At 41.1% G+C, this 16,274-nt stretch overlaps 1 protein-coding gene across 3 annotated transcripts; it reads left to right on the forward strand.

Annotated features, from left to right (window-relative positions):
• Positions 1-1,560: 1,560 nt before the first annotated feature.
• Positions 1,561-14,760, forward strand: A4GNT (alpha-1,4-N-acetylglucosaminyltransferase). Of its 3 annotated transcripts, none has more exons than XM_004762430.3 (4): positions 1,561-1,753; positions 5,971-6,118; positions 6,325-6,758; positions 10,846-14,760. In XM_004762430.3, the coding sequence occupies exons 2-4, from the start codon at positions 6,088-6,090 to the stop codon at positions 11,458-11,460; spliced, it is 1,080 nt and encodes a 359-aa protein (XP_004762487.1). In that variant the 5' UTR covers positions 1,561-1,753; positions 5,971-6,087; the 3' UTR covers positions 11,461-14,760. The 3 variants fall into 3 exon arrangements, with proteins under 3 accessions (XP_004762487.1, XP_004762486.1, XP_004762488.1); XM_004762429.3 differs by lacking the exon at positions 5,971-6,118 and adding an exon at positions 5,068-5,256 and having other exon boundaries at positions 1,562-1,753; XM_004762431.3 differs by lacking the exon at positions 1,561-1,753 and adding an exon at positions 5,167-5,256.
• The last annotated feature ends 1,514 nt before the right edge of the window (positions 14,761-16,274 follow it).

Below are 16,274 nucleotides of genomic sequence, written 5' to 3' on the forward strand. Positions count from 1 at the left end.
GAGCCCTTTAGTTACCCCAGAGTGGGGAGCAGGAGCTCTGCTCTCCCCTACCCACTGCAGAGAAAGAAAACCAATCCATCCAATGCTAGGGAACTCCAGAAAGATGCCAAGGCACGCTGAACATAGAATTCCTAGGTTCAGAGAATAAATTCAGTTGCAAAGAAAGGTGTGTGTGGAGGCCCAAAGAGCTGTCCTGGGGAGCCTTGGCCACATAGAAACAGGAAGCCAGAGACGAGTGGGAGAGTTATACCTTCCTTGATGTAGGACCTGTTATGTCAGGATCCAAAATTTGCTCAGGGGGGTACCTCCGTTTTCACACCAGAACACCCGGGGGGAACACCAGGTGGATACTTGATCATGGCTGGGAGAATGAGGCTCTGGACTGAAGACAGGTAACTTCCTGAGCAGAGGATGTCTCTGAATGCTGTTACTGAGTGATCCTGTCAGGGGTGCTGGGGAGCAGACCATAGGAAAGTGACGCTGACTCCTGAGATGTGGGGGCTGCTGCATCAGTGGAGGCTAATGAAGCTGACCTGAAACTGACAGAAAGTTTCTACACCAAAGGGCGACCGCTGGGCAAAAGCACCCTTTCCGAACCCACTTCACTGAAATCGGGGAATCAATTCCCATTCCAGATCATCAGGTCCTTGGACTACTGGGGTTTGTCCATTGCTTTGTAGTGATGGCTTTGCTTTTCTTTTAATCCAACCTGTGTTTGCAAAGTTAGAATCCATTTATAGGACTGTCTAATGAGGAAACTTTCCCACATCTCTGCCCATAATTTTGACTGAAGTGAACTGCCCAGGTGCACAGTCTATTGGCTCCAGGGTTGTGCTATGATACATTTAACCCTCCCTGATAGGTCCACAAACAGGCAGGATTAGTGTATAGGTCACCTGATAGATGGTGCAAACACCTTATATTCCCCAAGTCTCTGTGTTTGAGGCATCTTAGTAAAAGGAGAAGCATCCTGAGAAATTCTTGTGTTTGGTGTTGAGCTTCTGCCAATGATTTAATTCCCCCAGTTTTTGAATTGGATGATTAAGCGGTGATTTATTGGGAAGTATAGTAGGATATCAGGAAAAACTTATCATTGTTAAGACTTCAGATATTGGTTAACTGCAAGTTCCTGGCTGGAAGGTGATAAAATAAAGGAATCTTTCAACTTCTAATGTTTGTGGGTCCTGCCCCTGGGCTTCCAGGGAAGCTATACTTAAACACTTACCAAGGTCAAAATGACTTTGCAAAACCTCAGAGTATGGGCTTTAATTCTGCCACGAGCATACACTGTACATCTGATTTGTTTAAAAAAATAACAAAAAAGGAGCATTCCAAATGCAAAGATAAGAAAAAGGAAAAAACCACCCTGGTTCCCATGATTTTTAAAGTTATACAGCCTTGCATATACTAGAAGCTTATGATAAGGTCTGCATCTTTCTGAAATGTCCTTTGTCTAATTATTTGTAACTTTTTAAGAGTGCACCAAATGTTCCTTCAGCAGATCACCCTCTTCTTTGTGAAGATTGTGTATCCTGGGCAACTGCCCTAGCTTGAGTTCAAATAAAACTCTTTCTTTTAAATATTCTAGAAGGTTTATTCAATTTGCATGGATATAGCAATTTTCTTAGATATAGCCAGCAGGGTAGCAGAGCAACTCTTGTGAGATCACCTGGGGGTCCCCTGGAACACAGGCTCGGCACCAGCAGGGGTCTTTGGGCCCCTCCAACCTCTTAGCACCTCGAAGGTGTATTGGGTGAGTTCTTCCCATATCTGAACCTCTTCAACTGGAGTTGAAGAGGTTCCTGACTTTTACTGGAGCTGTTGAGGGTTACCAGTAATATTCTCTAGGTGGAGGTAACCTAGAAGGGTTGGGGTGGATGGGCTGGTCGTTTTGATTTGGCATTATGCTAATTGATGTTATTAATATAAAGCTTTATTGAATTTTCCGGCTAGAAACATGACAGACTGAATCACTCAGCTTCAGGGAGAAAGGACACTTGCTCCTTCAGGCCAAATGGTGCTTTCAGGTGACTGAAAGCCTAAAGGAGCTGTCTCAGAAAACTCCTGCAGGCTCGATGCACCGCACACACTGAGCCTCTACTTGGAAGTGGTTACTCAAATGGGACATTTTCACTAAGAGTGACTGGAGTCTCAGATGACCTAAGTGAGAATCTTTTGACATGTCTGAATTTGTTTTCTTGTGCACACAATTAGAGAAAACCAATCATAAGACTAACCAACCAGAAGCTAGGAAGCCATTTGTTTCGATTAGTAAAGCCCCCAACCTTGGGGAGGGACCAATGACCACAGAGGCACTCTGGGTTTCATTTGGCTTGTTGCTGCAGCTTTGGTATCTTTGGGCAAAACTGGCCTTGTTCTAATTGGAAAATGAAAAAGGACTCATTAATGGATTCATAGATTATATTCTACCTTATGATTAGATTTGTTTTATAAAAGAGAGATATTTGGAAATTGGATCTGTAATGTCCTCTCCACAAATGTTAGTGAATTAAAGGCTAGATTTTGGTAGCATCTTGTTTGTGTATATGTGTCTATATGTGTTATAAATGTGACATATTTTCTCTACCTCCGAATGGTATTGCTAAAAATTAATTTGTAAAAGAGCTCTTTTTAATTAGCTTAAAGGCAAACACTTGTAAAAACCTGCTGTTCTAAAACTCAGAAAGGTAAGAACTAATCCAAATGTTTTTCAAGTTCATGTGATCTGGGGTAATCTTTAATAAGTTAAAATTCAAGTTTTTTGGTTTAATTAAAATAGACAGGGCAGCTGAAGGGGGCATGGAGGGATGAGGTAACTGGGTGATAGACATTAAGGAGGGCATCTGATGTAATGAGTGTTATATAACACTGGGTATTATATAAGACTGATGAAACACTGACTTCTACCTCTGAAACCAACAATACATAAGTCAATTTAATTAATTAATTAATTAAGTCTCCCACCCTTCCAAAAAAATTAAAAATAAAGTTAAAAAATAGACATGTCTTTAGAGTTGTTAACATTAAAAATAATGGTTGATTTTGTCAGCCTCATGAAGTATTCATGGGTTATTGTTAAAAACAAACAAGTTGAATGAATAAAAAGTTTTTTTAATAAGGTGGAATACTGAAATATTAATTACTAAACATAGGTTTATTTGCTTTTGGTTCTTATTACAAAGAAACTAAAGATAAATTTGGGTCTGCTTATAAACATGCATTATGCTTTATTGAAAGTTGTACTATGAAAAAACACATTTTTAGAAATTATTAAATATATCTATAAATTGGCCAATTTAAAGAATTCTGATATAACAGACAGCTCATAATTGCTTCCTACTTAGTTTTCACCTACAGACTGAGGTTTTTAAGAATTAAAATTCTGATAAATGTGATTGAGACTGTTGGAAGTAATATGGAAAGCAACTCTGTACACAGAAAAGTGAGAGGTATATATTGTATAAAGAATGAAGATACATTTTTGTTGAGGAATAAAAATGATTTTGTCCTGAAATGAGATTGATTGTTTAGAGAGGAAAAAGGACAAAGTCTTAATGGAAAAAGAAAGTCATAAAATGTTAGTGAAGGAGAATTCTTAGAAAATAATTTTATATATGGTCAAGACTAAGATTGGAATGAACGAATTTTGAAAGTGCACTAATAAAAGATTGGAATTTGGTTTTTCAAATTCCAGGGGAATTTGATTGTTTGTCGGCTCTTGGTAAGAAATTATGAAAATTTTTTTTCTTTTTCTGCACAGAAAAAACAAAGATCTATGTTTTGTCTTCACCAGTTTTTTTTGATTATGTAAGAAAATTAAAACTTCTCAATATTAAAAAAGCTAAATTTTGTTAACAAATATGTATGCTATATTTGCTTTTGGTATCTCTTAAGGCCACCTTTGTTAAACAGATTAATTAAGGTTTCCTTTTCTCAGATTAATTAAGTTTTAAGTTTTGTGATGATCTGTAATCCTATTTAAGGATACGCTTTTGAAACTGCTCAGCTTTTTAACAAACTTCTCCCAAATTCAAATTCTTTTTTTTTTTTTAAAGATTTTATTTATTAATTTGACAGACAGAGATCACAAGTAGGCAGAGAAGAAGGCAGAGAGAGAGGGAGAAGCAGGCTCCTTGCTGAGCAGAGAGCCCGATAGAGGGCTCTATCCCAGGACCCTGGGATCATGACCTGAGCCGAAGGCAGAGGCTTTAACCCACTGAGCCACCCAGGCGCCCCCCAAATTCAAATTCTAAATGAAGACTTTTTGACTAATTAGAGTTGTTTATTTGGTGTGTTAATTGGTACTAACCAATTAGCCAATTGGTTAGTACCAATTAACATAATTTTGGTATGTTTATTTGGTATGGTACATGGGAAGTATTGTCAAACAAATGATGGTAAACTTTCTTAAGTTATGTTGTGTGGGCAAACGCTATAACCATTGCAGAAATTACATAAAATTCCTAGTTTTAATATGTCCTGTTATAATGTTATCACTTGAAATTCTACTTTTTGAAATGTTGTGTGTCACAAAAATAACCAAATTTCCTTGTCAACTGCATTATAACAATCAGACTTTTAACCATGGCTATTTTTGAGTCGTTTTTCATTTACAGTTATTGTCCTAATGCTCTTGAAAATGCCTTTCAGCTTTAAGAAGATCCATGTAAAGGACTTTTGATGAACACAGGTTTCTGGTATTTTTAAGATCATAAAATAAAACTGGGTAAGATCTCTAGAACTAATGGAAAAATTGCATTCAAACAGAACAAGAATGAATTACATGAGACGAACTGAATTGAAAAAGATGATTATAATTTTTATGATTCTTGTTTAAAACATTGCTCTTTCTCTATTGTTTGCCCTTCCAGATTCAAGGAAACCTTTTCTCTTAAGGTATCTGTGAGTTAATAGAAATTTGGTAAAATATTCCATTGTAAGCAAATAAAAATAATGATCTTTTCTCCCTATCCAAATCCTCCAGAATTCAGAACTCAGTATTCTTTCTCTCAAGGCAATTATAGTCATTTGCATAAATCCAATGAGAATCTGTTCTCCTTGTAACAGGACACCCTTAAGAACATTGGCTGTATTACCAAAGCTTTAACTGGAATGTCATATTTGAGAGACACATGCATAGACTCAGATATGACTGGAGAACTTTAAGGAATGAAGGTTGGCTTTATGGAGTCAATAAAGCCCTTTGGAAATATTGGCCTGATACCTTGCTTATAGAGTTCCCAGGAGCCTTACCAGGTGAGTAAAGAATGTCACTTCCTGGCAGATACAGGAACCTCAGGATATTTTGGGGACTTCAGGAAGAGAGGAATTCTCCCAAATCTATAGGTATTGTAGATGAGTCTGATGGCAAGTATTTGGCTTGGCTTCTGGCCTTGAGAGGCTATTAAAAGTTCAGTGTGAAATTCCTTATAAAAAGTTCCAGCAGAGCAGATTGTCTGAAACCCATATGATTGATCACAATTCTTGCTATTAATAATTAGGCCAGGGGCGCCTGTGTGGCTCAGTGGGTTAACGCCTCTGCTTTCGGCTCAGGTCATGATCCCAGGGTCCTGGGATCCAGCTCCCCATCAGGCTCTCTGCTCAGCGGGGAGCCTGCTTCCTCCTCTCTCTGCCTACCTCTCTGCCTACTTGTGATCTCTGTCTGTCAAATGAATAAAATATTAAAAAAAATAGATAGGTCATATTTGTTAAAATGGACTTTTTTCCCCAAATGAATTAGTTTTAATTTGGCTATCTTCAACAGAAATGAGGATGATTTTAGGGAGAAAAATTAAGTTGAAACAACACATCCTTATAGGTGTTAGATTCTAGTTCTGATTAATTGTCTTTGAATGGTTGTTGTGTGCCTATAAAACTGGGCTGGATCCTGAATTCTTCTGATTTCCTCAAATACCTGGCTATGACTCTCCAAATGAAGGTTTCCAATTTTCTCCCATTCTCTTGACTTAGAAACCCTGAGAACCAAAAATGCCCCTTTCCCTGAAGCCCTGGAAACTGAAGCAAGACAACCTGGGGCAAACTTCAGAAAAATTTCTACCATAGCTCATGTCTTGATGCTCTCTCTTCATGCCTGGTATTCTATGGATCCCTCAAAAGGGTGAATGATTATTTTCCTCAAATCCCTCAGATAAACCCTAGTGAATGCATTTTTCTTTTACTATTATTGTACTTGATTTGACCCTATTTTTTTAGGATTTATAAATCTAATCTTAGAAATGATATATATGTCCCGTTTTCTTGCATGCTGTCTTTATCAGGTATTGTGTGTGTATTTTTGTAATGAATTGTGTTTCTTTCAAGCAGCAGGCCAGGAGAGAGACGTAGACATGCTGAAGGAGCTCCAGCTCTTCCTGTTGGGCATCCTGCTGCTTGTCTGTGTCTTCTTCTACCAGCTCAACGTCAAGTCCAGCTGCCTCTTCTCCTGCCTTCCTCCCCAGAAGTCCCAGCAGGACCCTGAAGCCCTCCTGGGCCATGGGCATGGCATCGTGTTCATAGAGACCTCAGAGAGAATGGAGCCAACTCCACTGGTCTCTTGTGCTGTGGAGTCTGCTGCCAAGATTTATCCTGGGCAGCCTGTGGCGTTCTTCATGAAAGGTCTCTACGACACCACATGGCTACCCTCAAACTCCACTTACCCAGGCTTTTCCCTCCTCTCAGCAATAGACAATGTTTTCTTCTTCCCTTTGGATATGGAAAGGCTGTTTGAAGACACACCATTGCTTTCATGGTACACTCGCGTAAGTGTTGAGAGGCTCTTAGAAGGTCAGTGTTGGGATGGACAGAAAAGGGGTGCCATCTGCTCATTTTATGGATAGGTAAACGGAGCACAGGGACTCAGTGTCAGAGATGGGACTAGGACCCAGATCCTGGCCTTCTTTCTACAGCGTTGAATCCTGATTCAAATAAGCAGGAGAGACTTAAGTTAGGTTCATCCTGAGCCTCTTGTCTCATGCCTCCAGCCTTATTTCTTAGGAACAAGTTTTCCTTTGAGACTATTCTTTTTTTTTTTTTTTTTAAGATTTTATTTACTTATTATTTGAGAGAAAGAGAATAAGAGAGAGAGAGAGAGAGAGAGAGCATGAGAGGAGAGGTCAGTGTGAGCAGCAGACTCCTTGTCAAGCAGGGAACTGGATGTGGGACTTGATGCCAGGACTCCAGGATCATGACCTGAGCCAAAGGCAGTCGCTTAACCAACTGAGCCACCCAGGCGCCCTCCTTTGTGACTATTCTGAACCGAATGAGTTTCTAGATCTTTTCTGGGGGCTATAACCACTTATTTTTAATTTATTTAAACTTATCTATGTTGAACTTTATTTTTTTTTTTTGCATCTAAGTGGGAATCCAGGCAATATTTAATTTGAAAATTATGTGAACAGAAAATTCGTGAAGGATCAGGCAGAGTGCTGTTATATGAGATTGGGTTATATTAGGATATGACCCAAGAAATATCTTTTTTCTTGGGTCATATCTTATGATCCAAGAAAACTCCTGGAGCTCTTGAGAATTTTGTAATCTTCATCTTGATAACATAGCATAATAAGGAAATAATATTTCAATTAAACATTTGTCTCACAGAGGACCCATGATTGGATAATGCTTAAGGAAATTACAGTAGAACCACTTAATAATTTCACTATGCAGTTTTTAGCTGTGACATCAATACAATAAAAGATTAAGTACACTTATGTTATAATGTAATTGTAATTGTTTTAGTTATATACCCCACCCCTCCAATCTATGTGGAAGAAAACAACCTGAAGAAAATAATACAATGCATGATAATAGTATGGGTTTTTTTTTTTTTTTAAGATTTTATTTATTTATTTGACAGAGAGAGATCACAAGTAGGCAGAGAGGCAGGCAGAGAGAGAGAGAGGAGGAAACAGGCTCCCCGCTGAGCAGAGAGCCCGATGCGGGACTCGATCCCAGGACCCTGAGATCATGACCTGAGCCGAAGGCAGTGGCTTAACCCACTGAGCCACCCAGGTGCCCCTAGTATGGGTTTTTATGTGATTCGATTAGGAGTGCATTTAGTGATGAAAATATGTTCATTTAAACTATCTTAAAAACTCAAAGGTAATTTAAAAATCAACATACAAATAACACCATTTGCTTGCCATATAAAATCCTTTCTAAGTTTAAAGCAGAGGCTAGACCAAATGGCAGCAAACATTTTCTCTGTAAAGCGCCAGACTGTAAATCCTTTAGGTTTTACAGGCCAAGAGGCAATAGTGAAGCCACTGTGCACCTTCTTGTGTTAGTTTCCTATGGCTGCTGCAATAGATGTGCACACATTGGGTGGCCTGAAACGGCAGACATTTCTTCTCTTACAGTTATGGAGGCTACAAGTCCCAAATCTGTTTCACTGGGTGGATGTCATGGTGCTGGCAGGGGCCCAGTTCCCAGAGAGGCTCTAGACAAAAATCCTTCCTGTGGAGATCTGCACGTGTCCTTTTCCTGTGTGTGTGTGTGTGTGTGTGTGTGTGTGTGTGAGAACTTTCCCTCTACATCTTCTTTAAATGATACTTGTGATAGCATTTAGGGTTCATCAGGACAAGCCAGAATAATCTCCCTATTTTAAGATCCTTACTGTAATCCCAACTGCAAAGACCCTTTTTCTCCACACGGTGATGTTTGCAGATTCTATACTCTAGTGCCTGAGGTCTTTGGGTGGTGGTCATTATTCAGTATACTGTCCTGGGAGGAGGACACCCCAGTTGCTACATACTGCCATCTGGAGGCATTTTCTGGACTATGCGACAGGCCTGTGGGGGCGGTGCCTAGTTTTATTCTTGGCCCTGTGGGACTTCTAGATCTCAGTGTGCCCATCTCTTCTCCTGAAGAGTCTTGAGCTCTCAAATTGACTCCCATCAGGAGGGGATGGAGCAGCTCACCACACTAAGATTACACCTGCATCCACCAGCACACCCCAACAATTAGGCAGCTGCCAGCATGAACCCCTGGGAGGAAGCAGGGCAGGCCACAGGCCAGGGAGACAGTCCCTGGCAGTTGAGGGGGCCCCTGGGGTGAACAGGCTGGCGAGGTCCCTGTCGCTCTCAGGGCTAGCCTGCTAGAGGGTGTTCCAGGAGGACTAAACAAGAACAGGCAGTGTGTTGGCCTACTTTCCCCACACCTGGGGTAGGCAAACATTAGCTAAATGGTGCTTTGCTCCTTGGACAAATAAATCTCTGCTCCAATTGTCTTGGACGATGCCACATACTACACTCCCTTCCCCCCGCTTTTTGCCCCTCACAGACTAATCTACACGAGAAGATGAAAGCCTCTGCAGTTCTGAATTAAAGAAACGTTAACTTGATTCAACACAGCATTTTCCAAACTGATTTGAGCATGGATGCCTCGGTAGGACATCAATGTTTTCTTGGAGCTAATGTTCCAAAGGGTGTAGTTTGGGTTCCCCAAGCGGTACGTCAGTTTTACAATGTTAAGTTTTCAGAATAGGGTGGCTCTGGGACACATCTGGCCACATCAACAGCCTTCCTAACTTGTCTCTGTGCTTCCACCCTTGCCACCTCCCAAGCCCCACCCCTGTCTGTTTTCCACATAGCAGCCAGCATGACCCTTTTAAGACTAAGTCAGATCACTTGACTCCTTTCTTCCAAACCTTCCAAATAATTTCAGCCTTTACCCCAGCCTATGTGATCTGCTCTCCCTCTCCTCCCATCCCTCTCTGCCCCCACATGCTATCCCTCTCCTTCACTACTCTGCTTTGGGCACTCTACCTCTTTTCTGTTCCTGTACATAGCGAGCGAGGTCCTACCTCAGGGCCTTTGCACTTGCTGTACCTCTACCTAGAACCCTCTTCTCTGAGATATTGGCATGATTCCCTCATCAAATTCATTAGGTTTCTACTGGAAGCCAAGATAAGATAGGGCTCCATCCTGTTCCCTTCATAGTCCCCTTATCCAGCATTTTTTCCTGCACAGTCCTTATGAACCCTCAACTTATCATATATTAATTTGTTTATCATCTATCTCCACCTAGCAGAGATTTTTGTCTGTCTGTTTACTGCTATCTCTTTAGCAACTATAACAGAGCTTGGCACATAGAAAGTAGGCCCTCCATGGATATTATTCAAGGAATTAACTACTGAAAGAAGACATGCACGCATTTTAAGAGTCTTCTACCAATTTCTCAAAAAACATACATATTGATCTATTTACAGTTTCCTAGTTTATTTTTTTTCTTTATCAGTTTTCAGCATTTTTAGGACTCAAGAAATTCTTTCTTCACAGTTTCATATTTGTGGTCAATGTACACCCTGCTGTGGGCTCCTGGGTAGCTCAGTCCTTAAGTGTCTGCTTTCAGCTCAGGTCATGATCCCAGGATCCTAGGAGGGCTCTCTGCTCAGCGGGGAGTCTTCTTCTCCTTTTCCTACCTGCTCCCCCACCCCTGCACCCCCACTTGTGTTTCCTTTCTCACTGTGTCTCTGTCTGTCAAATAAAGAAAATGTTTAAAAAAAAATTACACCCTGCTGAAAATGACTCAATGTGTTTATCGTGAAATCCCTGCTGGGTTTCTTCTTTACCATTCCATTGTTTCATTTTTTTTTTTTTAACAAATTCACAAAATCTTTAAAAGCTGCTAAAATCTTCCCATTGTTACTGACTGCTGCAAACTTGTCACTTGAAGGCAAATTTTTGGGTGGAACTAAGTTTGGTAAATTTGCAAAATTGGGCTTTTGTCCAGTAGATTTTTGAGAAGCTGGCTTGCTTCCTTCTCCACAGCCACCCTGGGCTGGCCTCCTGTTGGGACAGCCTGCCCTGTCCCCCTGCTGCTGGGGCTGATTTGCTCTTGTTCTTGCAGATCAATGCCAGTGTGGAGAGCAACTGGCTCCACGTCAGTTCTGATGCGTCCCGCCTGGCCATCATCTGGAAGTATGGCGGCATCTACATGGACACCGATGTCATCTCCATCAGACCCATCCCTGAGGAGAACTTTCTGGCTGCACAGTCTTCTCGGTACTCTAGTAACGGGGTGTTTGGCTTCCTCCCCCACCACCCCTTCCTGTGGGACTGCATGGAAAACTTTGTTGAACACTACAATTCAGAAATCTGGGGCAACCAGGGGCCCAGTTTGATGACGAGGATGTTGAGGCTGTGGTGCAGACTTGGAGACTTCCAGGAGGTGAGTGACCTCAGGTGTTTGAACTTGTCCTTTCTACACCCCCAAAGATTTTACCCCATATCCTATCCGGAATGGAGGCGCTACTATGAAGTCTGGGACAGAGACCTGAGCTTCAATGACTCATACGCCCTGCATCTGTGGAACTACATGAACAAGGAAGGGATGACTGTGGTCAGAGGAAGCAACACGCTGGTGGAGAACCTCTGCCGTAAGCACTGTCCCAGGACTTACAGGGACCTGATTCAAGGCCCAGAGGGCTCAGGGACTGGGACGCTGAGTGCAGGTAACAAATAGAGGCAGCACTGGGCTGTTGCTGCTGAGTCGTAGGACCGAACACTTCCGGGAGTGGCAGTGTTTGGTTCATGCCCACATTCCCCAGGGGGGTGGGGCTGACCCATGTATCAGTTAGGGTCATCTTTCTCTGTAGTAGAAAATTCCCAAAGACATCAGTGTGTAAAATATAGAAGCTTCTTTCTATCTCATGTAAAAGATGTCTGAAGGCTGGTGATTCGGGGAGTGGGGGTGGGTATTGTCATTACGATCATTGGGGACCTAGGTTTCTTGCATCTTTTTGTTTATCATTTGCCATCCTTAGTGTCCCATAGCCCATGGTCTATATGGTTGCTTGATCTCCAGCCCATTATGTCTGCACTTTGGGTAGGAGGGAGGGGGGTACACCTCCTTTATTTTATGAAGACCTCCTACAAGTCCCTTATAACACTTCCCCTTACATCTCACTGGCCAGAGTGTAGCTGCAAGAGAGGCTGAAAAATTTAAGGAGGAAGAGAAAATGGGTGTTAGGAGAGACAGCTAACAGTTTTGCTACATGTTACATTTACTTCTGTAAGATTAATTTTAAGACCTGTTAGAGAATTGACTGAGGAAAAAGAGACTTGATCTCTGGTCCTGATTTTGATATTCATTAATGCTTTCAGTCAATGAGCATTAACTTAGTCCCTTCGGTGTGCCAAGCACTGATTGAGTTGCAGAAGATAGAGTTGGATCCAGCAGACAAGGTTCTGTCTCAGTCAGTCTGGGCAGCACTAGCCAAGTGTCACAGCCTGGGTGGCATATAAACAACAGAAATTGAGTTCTCACAGCTCTGGAGGCCAGTAGTCTAAAATTAGAGGGAGGATCCTCTTCCGGTGGCAGAGGGCACTCTTCTTGTTGAATTTCGTATAGTAGAAAAGGTCAAGGGGAATCTCTGGGGTCCTTTTTATAGAGGAACTGATCCCACTCATGAGGGCTTCACCCTCATGACCTAATTTGCTCCCAAAGACCCCTCTCCTATCATCATCCCATTGAAGGGTAGGATTTCAACATATGCATTTTGGTCCATTGTAGGTCCCTCGTACTTATTCTAATGACTGGCCACATCCCCCCTCTGATACCCTCTTGCTTTTCCCAGGGAGTCTGCTGATCCCTACCCTACCTTAATTGGCTTATAAAAGCAAATTACAAATTCTAATTTTTACAAACCATTTCCCCTTTAACAGTCACATAAAAATTTATCTCCCCCCTCCAGGATGTATGAGAATCAATATTTCTTCTATAGATATTCATCAACCAAGATTTTCTAGCACTTTCCTTTTGGCAGTTGGCTTTATTGGAAAAATTGTTTCTGTTTTTTCCAAATATAAAAATATGATGAGTTTTCAAACTACATGGCCCCCCACCCCATCCCCTTTTACTGTGCTGTTTCCCCCTTTGGGAATCAATGCTCTGACAGTCTTATTAAAAAATACAAGTTATGTCTCTGGTCCAGCTTTATTTATTTCTGGCTACTTGCTCTGGATTCTTAGATATCTGACACCATGGTCAGATTTTGGGGCCTGCTGCTCCCCCTCACAGCTAAACTCCTGCTGGTTTTCAGCTCTCATGATTGTCCCCCCAGGTGAGGATTTTCAGAGCTCACCCTTTCTGAGAGAATAGTCACAGACATTGGATTTCATTTCTGCATCTGAAGAATACATGAGAAATGGTTCTCCAACTAACATTCCCAAAGGTTCTGAAGGGTTTAATTAGGAATAACTTTAATATTTCTTTTTCCTTTCATTTTCTTTTTCTTTTTTTTTAGAGAGATTGTGTGCACACCCCTGGGAGCAGGATGGGGGAGGGGCAGAGGGAGAGGGAGAGAGAATCTCAAGCAGAACAAGCCCGAGATGGGGATCAAACTCATGACCCTGAGATCATGACCTGAGCTAAAATCAAGGGTCCGGTGCTTAACTGAGCTACCCAGGCACCCCAGGAATAGTTTTAATATTTTAAAAATATCTGAGGTGTTTCATGATGGGACCAAATAGGTCAATCTGAATGTCACATTTCCTTATGTGGGGCTGTGATTATACGAATTCATTGCATTAATGTTGATAATTTGATGTTTATAGGGAGATTTATCTGAGAATAAAATGTCTTTAATAAAGTGTCAGAAATAAATTAATAATGTATTGCTTAAGAAGTACAGTTTGTTTTGTAAGAAAGGATATGTCAAGAGGTGGTAGTGAGGGTGGTGGAGCAAGGGGCTAAAAGCAGTGAGTAGTAAGAAGTGTGGGATTTCTGGGGTTCCATTTGGCCTGATTCCTTGTGACCTCTTCTGTTTGTCTGCGGCACATGTTTATGTCACGATAGACTTTGAAAATAGGCCATGGTGGTATTATTAATTTTTTCTATATTAATTTTCCTATATTAATTTTATATTAATTTTTCCCCCAAATCCCACACTCATTCTTAGAATTTCAAGCAATAAGATTGTATAGAGCAAAGAGTACCTCTTGTACCACTGTCAAGTTTGGTATGTCTCTCCCCTTTTCTCTGCATTGGTAAGAAGTTTTGGTCACAAAACTAATGAAGTACTGTATGGGGACTAAGATAACATAATAAATAAAATAAAATAAAATAAAGGAAGTGCCTCTTGCATTACTATCAAGTTGGTATGTATCTCTCCCCTTTTCTCTGCATGTATAGCGTGCTATCAGTAAAATACTTTGGCCACAGGCCTTCCAAGTATTTCCCACTAGCACCTCGTCCACCCTAGCTCTTCCTTCCAGCACCCCCACAGTGTAGAAAGTAAAGGGTTAAGACTGGCCCTAGGAGGCTGTCCAGTTTCCTGTGGGCTAGTGGCTAGTGGCTGTGTAAGTCTGATAGTTAAATATTTGAATATCACCCCTGAATTTCTCATATGATTATTATGTCAGTTATTTTTCACTTTAACAGTACATATCCTTGATACCCTTTCTCATTAGCATAACTTATTCTTCCCAATGGTTGCAGAATGTTTCATTGCAGGATATATATCGTAATGTATTTAGTGAGTACCCAACTGGTGGACATTTAAGTTCATTTCAATTTTAATAGTGCATGTAATGCTGTAGCAAAAGCTCTGATTCCTACATTTTTGAGGAATTTACATTTTGATATGTGGTGCCAAATTATTTTCAAAAAAGCTCTTCAAAATTGCCTATTTTCCCATCCTTCACCAATGCCAAACATCTATTAATTTTAACCAATACAATAGTTTTAAAAATGTACTTAATTGTCACATTAATTTTGGTAAGACTTAGTGTTACACATTCTTAATAATATATATTCACTTATTCTGTGAATCGCCTAAATATTTTGTCTGCTTTTCTATTGGGTTGTTTTCTATTTCTTATTGATTTATATACTTTTTGTATACTAAGGAAACAAACATTTAAAATATTTTAGTTGCAGTTTTTTTTTAGTTCGTCCCAGTTTGCCATGCCTTGGGTTTGTTTCTAGACTCAGAGAGCCAGTCCTGGTTAGGCTGACAGTGCCTTTTTCATTTTGCGGAAGAGAATATCTTTTTCCTGAGAAAGGAGATCTCTTCTTAAGGGCATCAATATCCTTCAAAATGACGTTTTTTCAGGGAATAGACTAGAGTGTAGGCTGTGCCTAGGGAAGAGGCCCCCTGTCAGCATCAGCCAATACTTGATATGTGAGAGTACAGGCCTCTTGTTGCCAGATCTTCGGATTTTTCAAGAGAAATCAACAAACCAGTTTTTTATGTAAAATCTCCCTTTGACTCTATACCTGTCTACACATCAGCACTGTGAACCCAACAATATAATTTTGACCTAAAATTACCTCAGTTACCATGCATGGCCAGCATCTCCGCTGGGAGATCTGCCTCGTACACCTCAAGTGTCCTTCTGGAAGCTGGAGCTGCCTCTGGAGCTGGTTTCCGAGCTGTGATGCCACAGTTGACAGCAGAGAGTACTCCTATTGTGGGCTTCCTAGGTTCCAAAGTCCACCTTCAAAGGGCAGTCTGTCACACTGTCTCCTAACACATCCCTAAGTGTAGGAAGGAAACCTGCTGTGATGGCTGTGCTGAGTCAGAGAGTGAGTGTCTGTCACTGGCTGAGGAAGGGGTGAGAGGCAAAGGGGCCAGATGCAAACCATAGGTACTGAGAACCCACTCTTTTCTCTTCCCATCCAATAGTTATGGCTCAGCTTCTCCTGGAGACAGTGATGTTCCCTGGCTTAGCCATTTAGGGTCAGTCTCTTTTGGCCTGTTCCTTGTCATGGACTATATCCCTGTCCCCACTGGTGCTGCCAACTCTTGCGTGTGCTGTGGCAGAAGTGGTACAGCAGAGTGTGACCGCTCCCCAGTGCTAATTGACTAAAGCCTTGATTCTTTTCTCTCTTCTAGTAGGTGGCAGGAACTCCTGGGGTGAAGTGTCCTGGCCAAGAGGGAGAGGAGGAACAAGGTTTCCCATCAGAGTAGATGGCCTACAGACATCCATACTTGATCTTGGTCCTGACCACCCAGGTCTTTTTTTTTTTTTTTCCACTTAAAAAATTGGGATAAAAGAAATATATATATATATACCATTAAAATTTACCATTTCAATCCTTTTCAAATGCACAATTCAGTGGCATTAAGTACCTCCACATTGTTGCACAGCCAACACCACTCTTCATCTTTAGAACTTTGCCATTGAAACTCTGTACCCAATAAACAATAACTTCTTATTCACTACACTCCTCTCACCCTGCTCCAGCTCCTGGTAACCACTATTCCATTTTCAGGAATATCTCTATGAGTGTAACTATTCCAATTACCTCGTATAAATGGAATCACAACATTT

The sequence above is a fragment of the Mustela putorius genome, unplaced genomic scaffold (genome assembly GCF_011764305.1).
Source record: "Mustela putorius furo isolate JIRA1106 unplaced genomic scaffold, ASM1176430v1.1 tig00003834_pilon_pilon_pilon, whole genome shotgun sequence".
Classification (NCBI taxonomy): domain Eukaryota; kingdom Metazoa; phylum Chordata; class Mammalia; order Carnivora; family Mustelidae; genus Mustela; species Mustela putorius.